Raw genomic sequence first — 19,901 nt, forward strand, 5'->3', positions numbered from 1 at the left:
TGGCAGCATGATGAAGTAACATATGAGGAACTGTTTTACAAAGGTTCTGGGAACTACTCTGCACAAAGCTACTTATTCTATGACCTTGGACGAGGTCTTCAACTCTACAGAACTTGATGTCTTCATTCATCAGTTGGGAATAATACTGACTTCTCTTTCAATATTTGAGAAGTCATATATGTTTTGAGGATTAAATGAGATGAATAAAAAGCACTTAGTGAGATAGAAACATAGATATCATAATTAAAAATAAAATAGAAAACCTGAAAATGGCTAACTAATTAAAAAGAATACATAAATATTCCAATCATATATCCTCACCTGAGAAATAATGCGCCTCTTTTCAGAAGAAGTTGAACTACTTTATCATGCCCATTTTTTGCAGCCAGGTGGAGTGGAGTCATTCCATGAAGGTCACCTTCATTCAAAAGCCTCGTATCACTCATGTCTTGCAGGAGCCTCTGACAGGTGTTGATACGCCCGTAACTTGAAAAAATTAGGTTTCATATTTTTAAAGTAAATATTAAACAGAAAGAAGACGTGCTCATATGGCACATAAACTGACCCTTACCTGGCTGCAAAATGTAGGGGTGATTTCTTATCTTTGCTTTTGGAATAAATGGACACATTAAAGCCAAGGAGGTTATTTACAGAGACAGGGACCCCCTGTCTACATGCATAATGTAGAGGAGTACACCCATCATTGTCTTCATCCATTACCACCTCTTTAATATGTTGCATCTATGGGAAAAAAATTAATATTATAAATATAACTCTATCATGCTAATATAGTGTGTTTTTCTAACTATTCTGTAGGACAGTATTTTCCAACAAGGGCCAATATATATACCTTGAAGGCAAAAATATAAATAACCTAAAGGGGACTAGAGTAAAATAAATATGGATGATGGTTCATGCTCTGTCTCCCTATAATGTACATTACCATATTAAAAGCTTTGAGAAATCCTAAGAGTATGAAATGTACTTAACATTTTTAACCCAGCATTTCCCAAATGTAGTTGACTACACACCACCACTCTCATGCCGTCACTTTTTTCCTACACATAACACTTAAGAGTTTAATGCTAATGTGTTCTGTTGGGTGAAATGGATGAGATGTTAAAATTAGTTTTACTTTATCTTTTATATGAATATTAAATAAAAAACGAATGGCAAATGAGCAGCATAATCCAATCAACAAATATATTTTAATTTTTGTTTAAAATATTCAAATACAAATATATTTTTGATTCTTTATTAATGATATTGTCAATATTAGAACTATTTATTATAAAAATATGATATATACAGATACACCTAATAGTCACTCAGTAAGTATTGGTTGGTGAATATAAACATGGAGATAATGTTTTTAAACCTGTCAGCAAGTTAAGTATGTTGAGAAGTTTTTCTTAATTGATGGAGTATTGCTAATTCACTCATGTACTTGGCTTTTCCACTGATATGCAATTCGTAAAGGTCAGAGTGAAGGAAAGTTGACTTCTTATAGATGGGATGTATGGAAACCTCCTCTGTAACTTGGAAAATTCAATCCCAACGTAATTTACCATCATCATCATAATCATCACGACTGTGTTGTAAAAAAATACTCAAATATGGCATCGTTATTTTAAAATAATTTTTAAATCCCAGAATCAGTCTTCATAATAATAAAAATCGTAATACGCAGAATTGCTTTACTCTTTGTTGAACCCAACTCAGTTTATGGAAATCCAGACATACATATTACCTGCATAAACTCAGGTCGCAAATTTTTTAATCCATAAGGTTGCTGTACAGTCAAATGCAAAAAATTACGTCCAAGATGATCTTTTATGTCTACGTGGGCACCTAAAAAAAGTACAATATAAATATAACTTCTATTCATTTATTTAAAGCATGGCCTATGGTGGATTTTCAATTTAAGAAAAGATTTTTGATTTAAAACTTTGCCAACCTTTAACTTACAGGAAACTTTATTTAGATAAGAAAACTAAATATATTTAAAAATAGGTTTACCTTACAGAGTGTGTGTGTGTGTGTGTGTGTGTGTGTGTGTGTGTGTGTGTGTAAGGGGGGGTAGAGAATAGGTAATTTATTAGGTTAATTAATTAATATATAAGGTCTTACCTTCTAAAGCATAAAATACAAAGACGGAGAGATTAAAGATCAAGCAAGAAGAGGAGACGATACTTCTCTTACTTGTTATCATACCAGGTTAGTATCTAAAATGGGGACAGTTATAGTACCTACATCACATAGTATTAATCATTGAGAGAACGCAGATAAAATGTTCAGCAAAATACCTGGGACATAATAATTGCTTTATAAATGTCATCTATGGTTGTTCTGAAATTATCTTTTTAAGTATTTCTCCCTTACTGGACTGAAAATTATTCTAGATGTGAGAAGTATTCTATTTATCTTTGTATTCGTAGTACCTGGCTCAATGCCTGGCACACCATAAATGGTTAATAAATGTTTATCTAGCCAAATGGAGTATTAGTTTTAAAAGCTTGTCTTGGGCCTTCATGGTACCTTTAGAGAGTAGCAAATTTACAGTATTCCAAGATGCAGAAGCAGTTGCTAATATAAGTGGAGAACGTCCTTCAGAATCGGTGCTATTAATATCCGCTCCCTAAAATAAAACAAGTCATTCAACAAAGAGCTATAAACAGACAAATCAGCTTACATTGCAATCTGTAAATAATGTTAATTCATTGGGATAGAGCGTCCATAATATGGCTAGCATTCAAGCATATAACTTTAGAACTGCTTGAAATTTCCCCATATGAATTATATGTTGTAACATGAGAAATCAAGGCATTCTTTTATAATTTCAACAATAAAACTTATCCTCACATGTTAATCTTTTGACTGACATCTGGCAATAGATCTATATTACTATCTAAACCATAAAAATAAAATCCTTTAACCTACAGCAATAGTTTAGTTCCCACTGGAAGAAAAGATTTTTAAATGTCCATAATAAAAAAATCTTCCAAATTTATTGCATACGTGATTTTAAAACATTCACAAGAAATTGTTCACTTTTTAAAAAATCTACTCCATCTTAAACAGATGAACTTAACTGAATTGAAATAATTCAAATCCTAAAGTAAAATTTTAGCCAAATATTTGAGAAAATTTGTTCACGTCATACATACATATTAAATGAATAAGTCAATATTTACCATTACCTGCTATGGTTATAATATTGGATATGACAAGAAACAGAGGCTTTTAAAAAGTTCCTGGAAAGAATTCTATCTAGTGGACAGGATAATAAAATAGCTTCAACTCCAGTTGTGGATGTTTCCCTGTTCTTTGGGGATCCACTGAACAGGGAAGATGATGGCAGCCGTATTCCCTTTGAAAGCAGCATGGTGGTGAGGTTCTGCTACAGTTCTCCTGCCAGGGTAAGAGATGGCTGCGTTTGCAGGAAGCCAGGCATGACAAAACTATGGCAAATAATGAGTCTTCCCAGGATTCTTCTAGGTAAATATCACAATTTCAATAGTTGCTATTGACAACAAACACGTGTTAAATACTACAAATGGAACTACATCCGCTGATGATATGGTGGGGCTTAAATAAATACATCATATATTCATCTGTCTAAATGGCTTATTAAAATTTAACTCAAAAGCCAACTGATTCCACTCTCACAGTGAAAAAGATCTCGTGCTTTCACTTGTAACAAATCTTGGACAATATATCCAATTTCTCAGTTTTTCATTGTTTGAAAGATGGCACTGAGGCAGCTGGGGCAGAAGCTTACAATGAAGGGCAAAGGTGACATGTGCTGCCTCCACGTCAAAGCCACCTGCGCCCAAGAAGAGTCAGTGGAGTCGCCAAGCCTAACACTCTCCTAGGACCAGTTCACAGAAAAGCTTTCCTTGCCATGTACCCACCAACCCCCCCGCCACTAAAAACACTGGTACAGCTATCAAAAGTACACTTTGGTACTTCTAACTTCATGGCAATGAGGTTTGGCCATTGTGCATTCATACGCAACATACTCTATTCGCAAATGTGTCAATTATCTTCTCATAAACATTTTTACTGATAAGCAAGAAATTAAAATTTGGTTTCTTTTTGAAAATTCATATTATGTAATTACATGATTTTTTTAATTATGCCTAATAATAAGAAAAAACTTGTCAATGGAATAGTTACCACTGAAATTAAGTAGTCTGCTAGTTCATGGTGATCAAATAACGAGGCTCTGCAAAAAGAGAACCATAAGCATATTAAGGTACTATTGACAAAATATATAAAATAAAGCCACTATACTCAGCATGGCAATTTAAATGATCATTTCATAGCATGATAAAATGCTGGAGAATTAATAACCTTTCGAAATCTAGAATTAGTCTTTTGTATATAAATTTCAGAAATAGCTTGCCAATTTTCACCCCAAATTCACAAAAGGTTGCATTATACTTAAATTACGTTAAATATACCTAGTAATTGTAGGAAATAAATAATAATATTAAAGTCCCATTTGATGGTTCTTATATCTCCCCAGTCTAGAGCTTTGCTACTCAAAGTGTGGGCTGCAGATCAGCAACACTGGCACCATCTGGGAATCTATTAGAAATGCACGTTCTTAATAGATCTGGACATTGAGGCTTGGAGAGGTTAAATGACTTGCCAAATGTTACCTAGCCAGGTAGGGCTGGAACTCCATTCCCCTTACTCCAAAGTTCACTATTTCAGCCAGAACAATGTACTGAGGTCTCTGCACTACAGTAACAAAAGGAATTCTAGCCCAAAGAGCAAACTTCCCTTTGAAGCTCAAGAAAAACTCCAACAGTCACTGGCTATTGGAAGGACATTCCAGGACTACAGATTAGTGTTAGATTAATCAGAATTAGACTGAACTGGTCCAAGAAATTTTCAGCCAATCCAAGTTCAGCATGTCCAGTTAGAGTAGTCACCAGGCTAAGGTGATGGGTCAGGGGGATGGGTCTATTTTCCTAAAATAGTTCCTTTTTATGCATATTTGTATATTAAGCTGTGTTCTAAATGGACACATTTTACCTATACCCAGATCATTGGGTTTCTAAATTAGCTGAACACTGAAATCACTTAAAAAGTTTTTAAAAATTCCTGAGACACATCTCAAAGACTCTGATGTAATCTGGAGTATGAACTGGCATTGGGATTTTATAAGCTCTCTACATGATTCTAATGTGCAACAGCTTGCGAATCTCCAGTCTAGAGGTTAGTCTATCTATTGAGTTTTTGTTTTAATTCAATGGCTTTTTTTTTTTGCATTTCTGGGGTTTCCAACTGGATCTTTTTCATATCACCAATCTTTGATTCTTAAATGCCAATTTGTTTTTCATAATCTGTTATCCTAATCTACTTATTTTTACATTTTTACATAACTGACTATTCCTTCCTTTAAACTTCTGAACATCTTAATTATCCCTAATTTAAAATTATTTTCACATTGCCCTATTATTTCTTATTTCCCTGGAAGTAAATTAGCCTTTTGTTGATTTTGCTGTCTTTTATAATTTTCTTTTATTCTATGAAATTTAGTTTGCAAACTCATCCTAAGTGGGAGTTCCTTTCTATTCACATATATCCCACTGTGGCTGGTTGTTTTGTTATTGTGTACATTCACGCCCCACTTCCCCGGCTTAGATCCAGATCCTATGTTGGTAGCTAGAGTTTCTTTTTCCCTGAGACATATTGTAGATTTCCAGGTTCAGTTACCTATTGGGAATATCTCAGCTCTTTTCTGCCATTCCAGGCTTCCAGCATGCTCACAGCTGCGTGTATGTGTCTGTGTGTGTGTGTGTGAGAGAGAGAGAGAGGAGACAGAAAGAGGAGAGAGGGAAGACAGACAGACAGGGAAGGCTCATCTCAGCTACCTCTGTCACTCACACAGGGAGCATTTAATCCTTGTCTTCCCAAAGGTACAAACTCAAGTCTACACTGCCTGTTCCCTGTCCTAGCATCTAGTAGGCCTATAATTTCAGACACTTTTTTCTCTGATGTGTATTTCTGTTAAACTCCACAGAAATATTTATCTTGTTTGGAGCTTGGCTATCATTTCTTAAAACTACATGTTTTGAAAACATTTACCTATAATTGTGGTGGTGAATGGAAAGGGGAACAGGATGGGGAAAGGGAAACATTCATATGTATCTGCTCCATTATCTTCACTAAAATTGAGGATAAGACACACATGAGGAATTGGAACAGATTAGAAAGGGCTTGGACACCCATGTATGTTGACCGCCCAAGCATATAGGAAATTAACCTTGTGCTATCCACCGGACTAAGAATTGATCCAGAATATGCCACTGGAGGTTTTATTCTGTGAAAATCTATTTAACTTTCTACTTTGATTCCAGAGGAACACAGATTTCAGTTGAACCACAGGAGCTTTGTTATCTTTGTTCTTTTCTTTTGGACTACAGAATTTCTGCCATGATAAGGGCTAACTTTTTCTTGCAGGGTATAATTTAATACGTGAAGACTAAAAATCTGTACACAGAATGATAGGTAGGAAACTTGCCTGTGAAGCAGTGTCTCCTGATTTCCATTCACTGCGTTAACAATATCGCTGCTACCAGAATAGGAAGATATCATCAATTTAACAATCTCAGTGGCTCCCTGGGTGGCAGCAAAATGTAGGGGTGTGCACTTTCCATTCTGTAAAGAATTTTGATACCAGAATCACTGTTTAAGTCCAATTTTAACCTAAATTCAGCTGTGAATTTTTTCTTCCCAGGTCAGCACAGTCAAGGAATATGGAATTTAAGATGACAAATCTTAATCAGTTTCATCTATTGAAAAGTATCAATATAAAAATCATAACCAGCAATTTTGCTTCCTTGCAATGTGACAGCTCTTGTTAGCTCTGACAGTACCTCCACTATCATTATCAGTATCATTATCTTTACTGTATCTGTATTCTTGTTTGCAATTGTTTTTGGTAGCTCTCCAAATTCCTTAGATTGAAATTTGGGATACTCTCTTGTTCTGCTTCTACATGACCTGAAGGAAATAATACCTATTTCAATCTAAATTAACTATAAAAGAGCTATAAAGCATTTTGGAAAATAACTTGACAATTCTAAAATAAAAGTACCACATAGAGTATGAACAATTACCTCCATCAGCTCCAACTGTGCACCATTGTCCAGGCACATTTTAATCATTTCCAGGTCACCACTCTGAACTGCCATGTGGAGAGGGCTAGCTTTTGCTTTATTCACAAAGTTAATATGAGACTGTCTGCTATATCCGTGTTTTTCACCTTTAGAAGAAAATAAATTCAAGATAACAAATATTATAAATAAAAGGAATTTTTAAAAGAAAGGATGTTTAGACTTACATAAAAGCCCGTGTATAAATTCTATTAAATATTTTTTTAATTAATACCATCCACCAGAATGGACTTCTTTATAGCATATAATGTAGGAAAACCTCCACTCACCAAACTTCAATATTATTTCCATGCACTTTTTGGCACCGAAAAATGCAGCCTGGTGAATAGGGAAACACCCCCATTTATTTGATTTACATGGCTTAGCTCCTTTATTGAACTAGTGGAAGAAAAAGAACAAAAAAAAATCCAATGACACAAGTTAAACCCCAAGCATAAGGATGGACAAGAATTTATACTCCTCTCCCAGACCACTTCTCTAGTCTGTGCCTATGTAAAACTACATAGAAAAAGCTTCATACGATACGAAATCTAGGCAGGAAGGTAATTTTGGAACTAGGCTAAGATTCTGAAATAGAGATACTATATTTTCCAAAGATGAAGTGACAATGTAGAAACAAAAATATCAATCTTGATGCCCCAGCAAACTAAAGTCAACACATTTTTCAATGGGATTAATGAGATATTTTTAAACATTACTCCTACACCCATTCTCAATTCCTTATACAAATAAAGTGATAATATTTCCCAGATTCGTTTCCTCTCATTTGTGTAAAATTAATAAATGATTGGACCAGCACTCTTGTTAAACTAGGAAAATTAGGTATTTTCACTAATGGAAGTTCTCTATTAAAAAGATGCTAGAACTGAATCATATATTATCTTGGCTTCTGAGTCAATCATTTTCAAGTATCATCTTATAGATCATTGGACTTCAGTTTGTTTTAAATACCTTTTATTTTCACAGAGGAAAGACTTTGAAAAAGCAGAAGTGTGAAGAAACAAATATTACCTGTAATCGCACGTTCTAGAGACAGCATTGGTTTGCACTTTAGAAGATTTTTTTTGTGTCTGTATTTCTTTGCAAAAGTAATTATTATGCCTATATTTGGCTTTCTATCTTGCATTTTACTTATAAGTCAAATTGACTAAATTCTCCAATTAGTGTGTAAACTAATTGAAGACAGAGGGGATATTTAAATTCTTCACAAATAATAAGAGTTCAGAAATATGTATCAAGATGTGAGTATAATTTAATTGTTCCCAATGTTTGTGTGGTCAGATTCAGGGTAATATGATGATAATCAGTCTTTGATTACTCAGAGTTGATTACATATTTACATTTGATGTGAGAAAATATTGCTTTCTTTGCTTTATTGAATTACTTCTTTTTTACCCTGAGAGTATTTATTCTAGTTTCAAATCTGTCTTTTAATTTTAAAGGTTTGGTATCTTTATTTTTTAGTTATTTGGTTGACTTAAACATTATTAAATATATGGGTTTTTTTTTTTAAAAGATAAAATGGAGGACAAAATAATAAACATGAGCCAATTATACTGTGTCATCATACTGTTCAAAAAATTTTTTACTTAATAACATTTTTTAGATATGAAAAGTACATATTCCATTTTTGGGTACAAAAAACTTTATACAATGAATCCCTGTTATTGAACTTCAATTTTTTTTTTCAGTTTTCTCCCTCTGATATATAACATTGATGTTAATATCAGTGATAGCTTTAATTATCTCCGTGGGATGTATTCCAAGAATTGGACTTGATGAATCAACAAGTATTCACACCCACAGTGAATGCAATTCCCCTACTCACCAAAATTTCTCTAACACTGTATATCAACAAGGTTTTTTTCATCCTTCCAATTTAAGAGATGAAAAAAACGATCTCATTGTTTTAACACGTTTCTCTTTGATTATTAGGGAAATTAATAATCTTTATGTGTCCCTTACTAATTTTCTATAGAGTGTTGTCTTTTCCTTATAGATTTGTAAGAATACTTTACAGATAAATTCATATCCATTTAAAGATAAATAGATGGACATAATCATATGCTTTGTCTACTCAGGCAAATTGATGTGCTATAATCTGATATTGAACTATCCATACATTCCCTGGATAAGGCCAACATGGTATTCTTGGTTACTCTTTTAACTTTTTGGTTACTCTTTTAACTATTTCAATGAATTAATTTGCTAGTATTTAATATTTTGCATCTATGTTTATTTATATGGAACACTGATCTACATTGTTCTTTTGAGAGGAGCTGTGAAATTTTGGAATTATTATGTTTGCTTCATAAAATTAATCTGGATGTTTTTACTCTTCTCTCATGCTATGAAAAGATTACCTGAAATGGAAACTTCTTCCTTGAAAGTTTGACAGAACTTGTAAAATCTATAAAAATAGGTAATATTAGTGATAATGTATTCTATTTTTTTTTACTTTTTATAGTTCTCTACACATCTTTAATTTTTTAATTAATTTTGAAATTTTAATTGCTCTCAGGTATTTATCCATTAAAAAGGATTTTCAAATTTTTTAGGATAAGATTGTGCAGAATAATTTTTTGTCATTTAGAAATTCTCCATCACATCCAGGTAAATCTCTTTGTTACTTCTAATTGTGTTGATTTGTACTTATCTTTTTCTATTTTAGGTAGACTTACCAATACCATGTCTAATTTATTATCTTTTTCAAAAGAATAACTTGATTTATCAAATTATTCCAAAATTATTATTTTTTGTGTTCAACTTTACTATTTCTTTATTCCAATTTTCTTTTGGTTTACTTGAGGCTTTTTTTCTAAATTCTTGAGTGTTAATTTATTTTCATTCTCTTTTTAGTCCAATCGTGACAGCTTTGTCCAAGACATCTAGTAAATATTTGTAAATTTAAATATCAGGACGATTTTTTTAACTATTTTATTTCATTTTCCTACTGTCTGGGACGGTGGAAAGGGAAAATCAAGTGATAAAAATCTAGAGCCTGGCCTAAATAACATACAAGTGGTTATGGGATATTTGAAAGAAAGCTATTTACTGGAATTCTGGTACCACACTCAGAAGAGACTCTATGGAGCAGGAGTCAGTCATTTAGATGGGCATCTCCTGAGTTTCAGTGGATCGCTCCAGGAAATCTCACCAGGACAGAAGTCTGGCTCTAGACCTAGGGCTGTGGCTATGGACCTCAGTCATTATATCACACAGGGCTCCCTTTCCGAGAACGCATGGTAGCAATTTCTTCTCATCTTAGAAACACGAATGCCTATGTTCTTCTTGGCTTTTCTTTCATGGGCCCAACAATAAGTCTGAAATTGACTATATTTATCTTTCTTTTGACTATTCAGGAGCCCAGAGTCAAAAGTATGACCCACCTTTATTAACATACAGGCTATTATACTTTGTATTTTGTATTCTAGCCTGACCACCAGCTGCATCCTAATTTTTCCTGTCTATACTTTCTTTTCACTTTGATCTTCTCACATTTTTTTTAATGCTTTCCTGTTAGTCTTCTGTAAGCAATCTCAGATCCACTTAAGAGTTACGGGGTGTGTCCATCTACAAAAACACACAGAAGTATTTTTTTCTGACATATTTTCTGCATTTTTTATTTTGCTAAGAAGAGAAACTGAGAGTTGTTGTAAATAACAATAATTCATGCTGTACTAATAAAAAGATAAAGAAAGCGGGAAAAATATGATTAAAATACAAACCAGAATCTGCAGGGCTTCGCTATTATCTTTGGAACACGCAATTAGCGCGGCTGTGTTTCCATTTTCTCCTTCCAAATTAATATCAGTACTGCTGTGCTCAGTCAAGACCTACACAAAAGAGGGGAATAACTGTCAAAAAGTTAACGTGCAATTTTCCAAATAGAGTATTTGTCTTCCACTAGATTATAAGCTCCGGAAGCCAGGGCCCATTCGTCTTTTTCATCCCTCTCCCATAGAATCTGGCAGAAAACCTTGCACATAGAGGGCACTACATAAATTTCTCAAATAGATGAAATAATGGCAATTTCTAAATCACAGCAATTAAAGCAATATGGAGTTGTGGAACTAGAAATAGAATGAGCATTGTAGAAACTAGTTAATACTTCTCACTTGTATTAAGTGAGCCCTGTTAACTAATATCTTTAAGAAAACAAATTTGTGGAGGCATTTGGAATGTGTGGGTGGTGGAGGAGGAAGGGAGGGAAAGAAGAAGGGAGGGGGGAAGGGAGAGACGGAGAGGGAAGAGAATGGCTTCCTTTTCCCTCCTAGTCATTTTTCCTTTGACCTAGATCGCAAGTATTCTGGGAAATGTCAATTAAAACTCCATTCTCTTCAGCAGAGAAAAGAGAGTTTCATATAACCCTGGTACAGCTTAACTCAATTAATTCAAACTTAGTCTGGAACGTGATTTCTATGATGTAACAAATTAGCATTCCTGATAAAAATGCTAAAGCAACTTTTCTGATGGAATTTAATTGAAGACTTGTTACCCCTTTACCTGGTTGACTTCTGGCTGATTATTGGCCAAGAATCTATAGATCTTTAACCAGGCTTTATTTTATATTAAATCTAACAATAATTATCTCATATAAATGCCTCTCCCAAGAGAGAAATCTTTGAATTGGCCTACTAGAGGCTTTTTCTCTGGCAGCAAGACTGTGATAAACCTATAATATGTGCTAATAATTAAATTGTTTAAAAAGAATTTATTAAACAAGCTGTTTCCTAAAAACTTTGACTTCAAAAAAAAAGTACACAACCTCCTATCAGAGCCCCTTGTTAATAGAATGTGTGCTGATGTGTCAGCAAATGAATTAAGCTCACTAACTAGCACTGCTCATAAAAGAAAATTAAACTGAGATTTTAGTACATAAGAACATATAGGGAAAATATTGATGGATGTGGGAAAATATTGATGGATGTAGGAAAATGAGAAGACAAGGCTCATTCTACGGACTTGAGGCACTTCCACATTCATTTCCTAACACTCTAGATTGACATGCAAATAAACTTATCAAACTCTTTAAGAAGAGATCTTTCTCTCTTTGCCCTCTTAGAGTCACAGATGATAGATTTCTAGCATTTATAAGGGTATTATTGTTGTACTACCATAAGCACAATCTTTCAAAAAGCTGTGTTACATTATATGTGGCAAGGGTTCCAGAGAGAACAAGTAAACTGTGCACCCACTTCAAATTCGGTCATGACCAGGCAAGTCTGGAAGGGTTGCAGGTGAGGCCTCCAGAGGTCCCCCTGATGAGAATCCAGGAAGCCTCATGGTAGGGTCAAACCACTGGATACTGTGAGGTAAAGCCCCAAGGACCAAGGCCTGCAGGCTATTGAGAAACAAGGCCACCTCCTTAACCCCTAGACCATTGTGCCCCAGGGAGCACTATGCATACCGTTGGTGTCTGTGCAAGAACTTGAGGTGACATGTGGGTAACAATTTTTTACTTTACAACCACATAGGCAGTGATGGAGGTTTGGGGGAAGGCTGGCAGAGCAGTCAATGGAGGAGCATTCTAAATTGTCAAGAGCTGGTGGGGTATAGGCCTGACCCACAGGTATAACTGGCAGAGGAAGGCCATGAGGACTGCTACTTGCAAACACATGGGAAAACTCCAAAATTTCTCCTCCTTCTATTCTCTTCATCTCTGGTGAAGCAGAGGGGTTAAAAATATTTTTTAGAGAGTGACGTCAGCATCATGGCGGAGTGAGCTTTCCTGTGAATTCTTCCCCCACAAGATACAACAAAAGCAACAGCCACAGACCAACAACGGAATCCCAGACAGTGAAAAGCTAGAGCGGAGGGATCCACACTGCCGCACATCTGAGAGCGGAACGTGCTGGGCCCCCGGAGGAAGTGGGGAGAGGTAAGGAGAACTCCGCTCCCTCCCCATCAGATCAGCGATCCGGTCCGCGCGGCTCCCAGAGAGGGGGGAGGGGCGGCCCTCGGCAGGAAACTGTAGCTCTTCGGGCTCTCTCAGCCAGTGGGAAACTCCCGCACAGAGGACTCAGAGGAGCCACAGGGCTACCATCAACATCTGAGCAACCCAGAGAGCGGATAAAGAGGGGCAAACGAGAAGCCTCCCACGTCAGGGACCCAGAGGGCAAAAGAGAGAGCTCCCCCCTCCCCGCAACCCGGAGTCTGCAGCTCGACCAGATCTAGCGATCCGAGGCAGACCTGAACAAACTGGACTGGACCCGTGGATCGCAGTGGGGGAAAAAACAAAACAAAACAAAACAAAACTGCGGATCGCAGCAGAAAAACTGGGGCAGAGCGCAGGGGACTTAGACTACACAGCCCTTTACCACCAGACAGTGGCGGCAGGTGGAAATTGCAACCAGAGACTTCCAGGATGAGGAAAATCAGAACCAACACAGGAACCACAATGCAAAAATATATGAAATCACCAGACCAGAAACAAAATGACAAGCACCCAGAAATCAACCCCGAAGACACAGATATCCATAAACTAAATGACAGAGATTTCAAAATAGCTATCATAAAAACCCTCAACGAAATACGAGACAACACAGACAAACAATTAAATGAGATTAGGAGTTTCTTCACAAAAGAGATTGAAATCATAAAGAAAAACCTATCAGTGCTGATGGAGATGAAGAACACAATGGAGGAGATAAAGGAGAATCTGGAATCTTTAAAGAACAGAGCTGACAATATGGAGGAAAGAATTAGTACTTTAGAGGATAGGAATACAGATATACTCCAGATGGAAGAAGAGAGAGAACTAAGACTAAAAAGAAATGAAGAAAGACTCCGAGAAATATCGGACTCTATTAGAAAACGTAACATAAGAATTATAGGTATTCCTGAGGGAGAGGAGAGGGAAAGAGGAACAGAGAGCCTATTCAAGGAAATAATAGCTGAAAATTTCCCAAATCTGGGGAAGGAGCAGGAAATACCAGTAAGCGAAGCCAACAGGACGCCTATATATATTAACAGACAAAGGCCTTCACCACGACACCTAGTGGTAAGGCTAGCCAGGGTCAACGACAAAGAAACAATATTAAGGGCAGCTAGACAAAAACAAAAAATAACGTACAAAGGAACTCCCATCAGGCTCTCAGCGGATTTCTCAACAGAAACTTTTCAGGCTAGAAGAGACTGGAATGATATATTCAAAATACTAAAAGACAAAAACTTTCAGCCAAGAATACTCTACCCAGCAAATATATCCTTCAAATATGATGGAGAAATAGTAACTCTCCCAGATAAACAAAAGCTAAGGGAGTTCATGGCCACGAGACCGCCACTACAAGAAATACTCAAGAAGGCCCTCAGGCCTGAAAACAAGAAGAGAAAGGGAACACAAAGCTTGGAGTAAGGAGAAAAGTAGGTAGACAAAATCAGAGAAATAGTAGATCTTTACCGGAATAGGTTAGCAACCACTTAAATACTAAACTCAAAGATCAAAGGAAGAAATTCACCAAAAATAAATTTAACCTCATCACTGTAAACACACAGCCACAACACAAGATAGAATAAGGTATAACAAGAGCAACTTAGAACGGGAAGAGGAAAGTGACTGAATTGACTTAGTATAAGGAAATAGGAGGCTATCAGATAATGGACTATCTCATACAGAAGATTTTTTGCCCAAACCTCAAGGTAACCACTAAACAAATAATCAAATTAAAACCACATATGATAAAAAAAGAGAAAACTAGAAGAATCATAAGACAGAACAACCAAACTGAATTGGCAGTCCAAAACAAATGGGACAAGAAACAAAGGAAATGCAAAAGAACCAGAAGATAAGTGACAAAACAGCAACATTCAGCCCTCATATTTCAATAATTACCCTAAATGTAAATGGATTGAACTCTCCAATCAAAAGATACAGAGTGGCAGGATGGATTAAAAAGCAAGACCCAACAATATGCTGCCTTCAGGAAACACATCTTAGCACTAAAGACAAGCACAAGCTCAGAGTGAAAGGATGGAAGACAATACTCCAAGCTAATGGCAAACAAAAGAAAGCAGGTGTTGCCATACTCATATCAGACAAAGTAGACTTCAAGATAAAACAGGTTAAGAAAGACAAAGAAGGGAAATATATAATGATAAAAGGGACACTCCATCAAGAAGACATATCACTTATAAATATATATGCACCCAACATAGGAGCACCAATGTACATAAAACAACTATTAACAAACCTAAAAGGAGAAATCAACAACAACACAATAATAGTAGGGGATCTTAACACCCCACTTACAGCAATGGATAGATCATCCAGACAAAAAGTTAATAAAGAAATATTAGACTTAAATGAAAAACTGGACGAGATGGACCTAGTAGACATATACAGAGCACTCCACCCAAAAACAGCTGACTACACATTCTTCTCAAGCGCGCATGCAACATTCTCTAGGATAGACCATATGTTGGGAAACAAAGCAAGCCTCAATAAATTTAAGAAGATTGAAATCATAACAAGCATCTTTTCAGACCATAAGGCTATGAAACTGGAAATGAACCAGGAAAAAAAAACTGGGAAAGTGACAAAAATGTGGAGATTAAACAACATGCTACTGAACAACCAATGGATCATTGATGAAATTAAAGGAGAAATCAAAAACTATCTGGAAACAAACGAAAATGATAACATGCCATATCAAACCATATGGGATGCAGCAAAAGCGGTCCTGAGAGGGAAACTCATAGCGATACAAGCCCACCTTAACAAACAAGAAAAAGCCCTAATAGGCAACCTTAAATTACACCTAACAGAACTAGAAAAAGAAGAACAAACAAAGCCCAAAGCCAGCAGAAGGAGAGAAATAATAAAAATCAGAGCAGAAATAAATGATATTGAGACCAAAAAAACAGTAGAAAGGATTAATGAAACAAAGAGTTGGTTCTTCGAGAAGATAAACAAAATAGACAAACCCTTAGCCAGGCTAACTAAGAAAAAAAGAGAAAAGGCTCAAGTAAATAAAATTAGAAATGAAAGAGGAGAAATTACAACGGATACCATGGAAATACAGAGGATTATAAGAGAATACTATGAGAAATTATATGCCAACAAATTGGACAATCTAGAAGAAATGGATAAATTCTTAGACTTATACAACCTCCCAAAATTGAACCAAGAAGAAATGGAGAATCTGAATAGACCAATCACAAGTAAAGAGATTCAAATAGTAATCAAAAACCTCCCAAAAAATAAAAGTCCAGGACCAGATGGCTTCTCCAGTGAATTTTACCAAACATTCAAAGAAGATTTAATACCCATCCTCCTCAAACTATTCCAAAAAATAGAGGAAGATGGAACACTTCCTGAATCATTCTATGAGGCCAACATCACCCTGATACCAAAACCAGACAAAGACAATACAAAGAAAGAAAATTACAGGCCAATATCGCTGATGAACATTGATGCAAAAATCCTCAACAAAATATTGGCAAACCGAATACAACAATATATTAAAAAGATCATACACCATGATCAAGTGGGATTTATACCAGAGACGCAGGGATGGTTCAACATCCGCAAATCAATCAACGTGATACATCACATCAACAAAACAAAGAATAAAAACCACATGATCGTCTCAATAGACGCAGAGAAGGCATTTGACAAGATACAACATCCATTTATGATAAAAACTCTCAATAAAATGGGAATAGAAGGAAAGTACCTCAACATAATAAAGGCCATATATGACAAACCCACAGCTAACATCATACTCAACGGGGAAAGACTGAAAGCCATTCCTCTGAGAACAGGAATGAGGCAGGGCTGCCCACTCTCACCACTCCTGTTCAACATAGTACTGGAGGTTTTGGCCAGAGCAATTAGACAAGAAAAAGGAATAAAAGGAATCCAAATAGGTAACGAAGAAGTGAAACTCTCACTATTTGCAGATGACATGATTGTATATATAGAAAACCCTAAAGAATCTGTTGGAAAACTGTTAGAAACAATCAACAACTACAGCAAAGTTGCAGGGTACAAAATCAATCTACAAAAATCAGTTGCATTTCTATATGCTAATAATGAACTAACAGAAAGAGAGCTCAAAAAGATAATACCATTTACAATTGCATCAAAAAGAATAAAATACCTAGGAATAAATCTTACCAAGGAGGTGAAGGACCTATACAATGAGAACTACAAGACATTATTGAGGGAAATCCACGATGACATAAAGAAATGGAAAGATATCCCATGCACGTGGATTGGAAGAATAAACATAGTTAAAATGTCTATATTACCTAAAGCAATCTACAGATTCAATGCAATCCCAATCAGAATCCCAATGACATTCTTCACAGAAATAGAAAAAAGAATACTAAAATTTATATGGGGCAACAAAAGACCCCGAATAGCTAAAGAAATCCTAAAGAAAAAGAACAAAGCAGGAGGCATCACAATTCCTGACTTCAAAACATACTACAAAGCAATAGTAATCAAAACAGCATGGTACTGGTACAAAAACAGACACACAGATCAATGGAACAGAATTGAAAGCCCAGAAATAAAACCACACATATACGGACAGCTAATTTTCGACAAAGGTGCTAAGAACATGCAATGGAGAAAGGAAAGTCTCTTCAATAAATGGTGTTGGGAAAACTGGACAGCCACATGCAAAAGAATGAAAGTGGACCATGTGCTATCGCCATTCACAAAAATTAACTCAAAATGGATCAAAGACCTGAAGGTGAGACCTGAAACTATAAAACTCATAGAAGAAAATATAGGCAACACACTATTTGACATTGGGTTTAAAGGAATCTTTTTGGATGACATGCCTACCCAGACTAGGGAAACTAAAGAAAAAATAAACAAGTGGGACTTTATCAGACTAAAGAGCTTTTATAAGACAAATGAAACCAGAATCAAGATGAACAAACAACCAACCAGCTGGGAGAGAATATTTGCAAAACATACATCTGACAAGGGGTTGATCTCCATAATATATAAAGAACTCACACAATTGAACAACAAAAAAACAAACATCCCGATCAAAAAATGGGCAGAGGAAATGAACAGACACTTCTCCAAGGAAGATATACAGATGGCCAATAGGCACATGAAAAGATGCTCAACATCACTAATCATCAGGGAAATGCAAATCAAAACAACACTAAGATACCACCTCACGCCCGTTAGAATGGCTATAATCACCAAGACAAAAAACAACAAATGTTGGAGAGGATGTGGAGAAACAGGAACCCTCATACACAGCTGGTGGGAATGCAAATTGGTGCAGCCTCTATGGAAAACGGTATGGAGATTCCTCAAAGAATTAAAAATAGAGATGCCCTATGATCCAGCCATCCCACTACTGGGAATCTATCCAACGCACCTGAAATCAACAATCCAAAGAGGCTTATGCACCCCTATGTTCATTGCAGCATTATTCACCATAGCCAAGAAGTGGAAGCAACCTAAGTGTCCCTCGACTGACGATTGGATTAAGAAAATGTGGTATATATATACAATGGAATACTACTCAGCCATAAAAAAAGACAAAATCGTCCCATTTGCAACAACATGGATGGGCCTGGAGCGTATTATGTTAAGTGAAATAAGCCAGAAAGAGAAAGACAAACGCTGTATGATCTCACTCATATGTGGAATATAAACCAACACATGGACAGAGAAAACTGGACTGTGGTTACCCGGGAAGTGGGGGTGGGGGGTGGGCACAAGGGGTGAAGGGAGTCATATATGGGGTGATGGACAAACAAAAATGTACAACCCAAAATTTCACAATGTTAGAAACCATTAAAACATCAATAAAAAAAAAAAAATACCAAACTCAAAAAAAAAAAAAAAAAATATTTTTTAGACTAAGTTACCTCTGGTAAAACCAAGTAAAGGAGACACAATTATTTCAACTCTCTTATAACCCTACTTTTCTTCTTGTTCTGAGGTCATCCAGGAAAATCTTTGTTTTATCCACCATCCAGTTTATAAACCAGTTATGGGTTTATTTCTAAACTTATTTTCTATTTCTACGTGATATTTACCTTTTTGTATTTCTTAGTCTGAAGATTTCTCATTTCTAATTAACAGTAGCCTTTCAACTGTTACCTGCCTTTGAATTCCCAAACCACGCTTTCAGAGCCAAGATTAATTAAGTCAATGGGCATTTGTTTCTGAAAAGAGCCTTCAGAGGAAGCACAAGAGTTCCAGGGGAAAGATGTGACATGGGGGGTGAGGGGGGGATGTCCTTGTGGTCACTATGACCCAATCTAGATGATACAGAAGCAGCACCTGGCTCATGAATAATGCAGACACTTAAAAAGCAAACTGCCGACTGCCAAAGGCCTTTCCAATAACTTCCTCAAGGGGCTGTCTTGATCCATCTTCTTGGGTGCTGATACCTAAGCTCTTCCCTTCTCCTTTAGCCAAAATGCCCATTATGCATTCATTCATTGAAGAGCCACCACTTACCAGCAGTGCTGAGGACTGGAGATATTTAGATTAGCCACACACAGTCCCTCCTTCAAGGATGACCAGCCAGAGGGGGAGAGAAGCCCAGGGATATTTGATTACAATACCATGTGCTAAGAATTATAATAGAGCTATATACGAGGTACAATGGGAAAGCTTAAAAGATCCAAGGACTCAGAGGGCTGAGAGGAAGGTGTCTGCACTAAAGGAAGCACAGAGCTCGTGGACACCCCAGAGAGCTCTTTGGTGATTTATAGATAAAG

At 36.1% G+C, this 19,901-nt stretch overlaps 1 protein-coding gene across 1 annotated transcript in view; it reads right to left on the reverse strand.

Annotated features, from left to right (window-relative positions):
• TRPA1 (transient receptor potential cation channel subfamily A member 1) overlaps window positions 1–19,901 on the reverse strand; it is a 67,050-nt gene that overhangs the window by 34,804 nt on the left and 12,345 nt on the right. The window contains exons 5-13 of the mRNA XM_058528997.1: window positions 10,922–11,029; window positions 7,463–7,571; window positions 7,137–7,282; window positions 6,539–6,675; window positions 4,180–4,228; window positions 2,539–2,638; window positions 1,751–1,851; window positions 572–741; window positions 322–486 (exon numbers count right to left, since the gene is read on the reverse strand). Of these exons, the coding sequence (XP_058384980.1) occupies window positions 322–486; window positions 572–741; window positions 1,751–1,851; window positions 2,539–2,638; window positions 4,180–4,228; window positions 6,539–6,675; window positions 7,137–7,282; window positions 7,463–7,571; window positions 10,922–11,029 (1,085 nt within the window). The remainder of the gene's footprint in view (window positions 1–321; window positions 487–571; window positions 742–1,750; window positions 1,852–2,538; window positions 2,639–4,179; window positions 4,229–6,538; window positions 6,676–7,136; window positions 7,283–7,462; window positions 7,572–10,921; window positions 11,030–19,901) is intronic.

The sequence above is a fragment of the Diceros bicornis genome, chromosome 33 (assembly GCF_020826845.1).
Source record: "Diceros bicornis minor isolate mBicDic1 chromosome 33, mDicBic1.mat.cur, whole genome shotgun sequence".
Classification (NCBI taxonomy): Eukaryota; Metazoa; Chordata; class Mammalia; order Perissodactyla; family Rhinocerotidae; genus Diceros; species Diceros bicornis.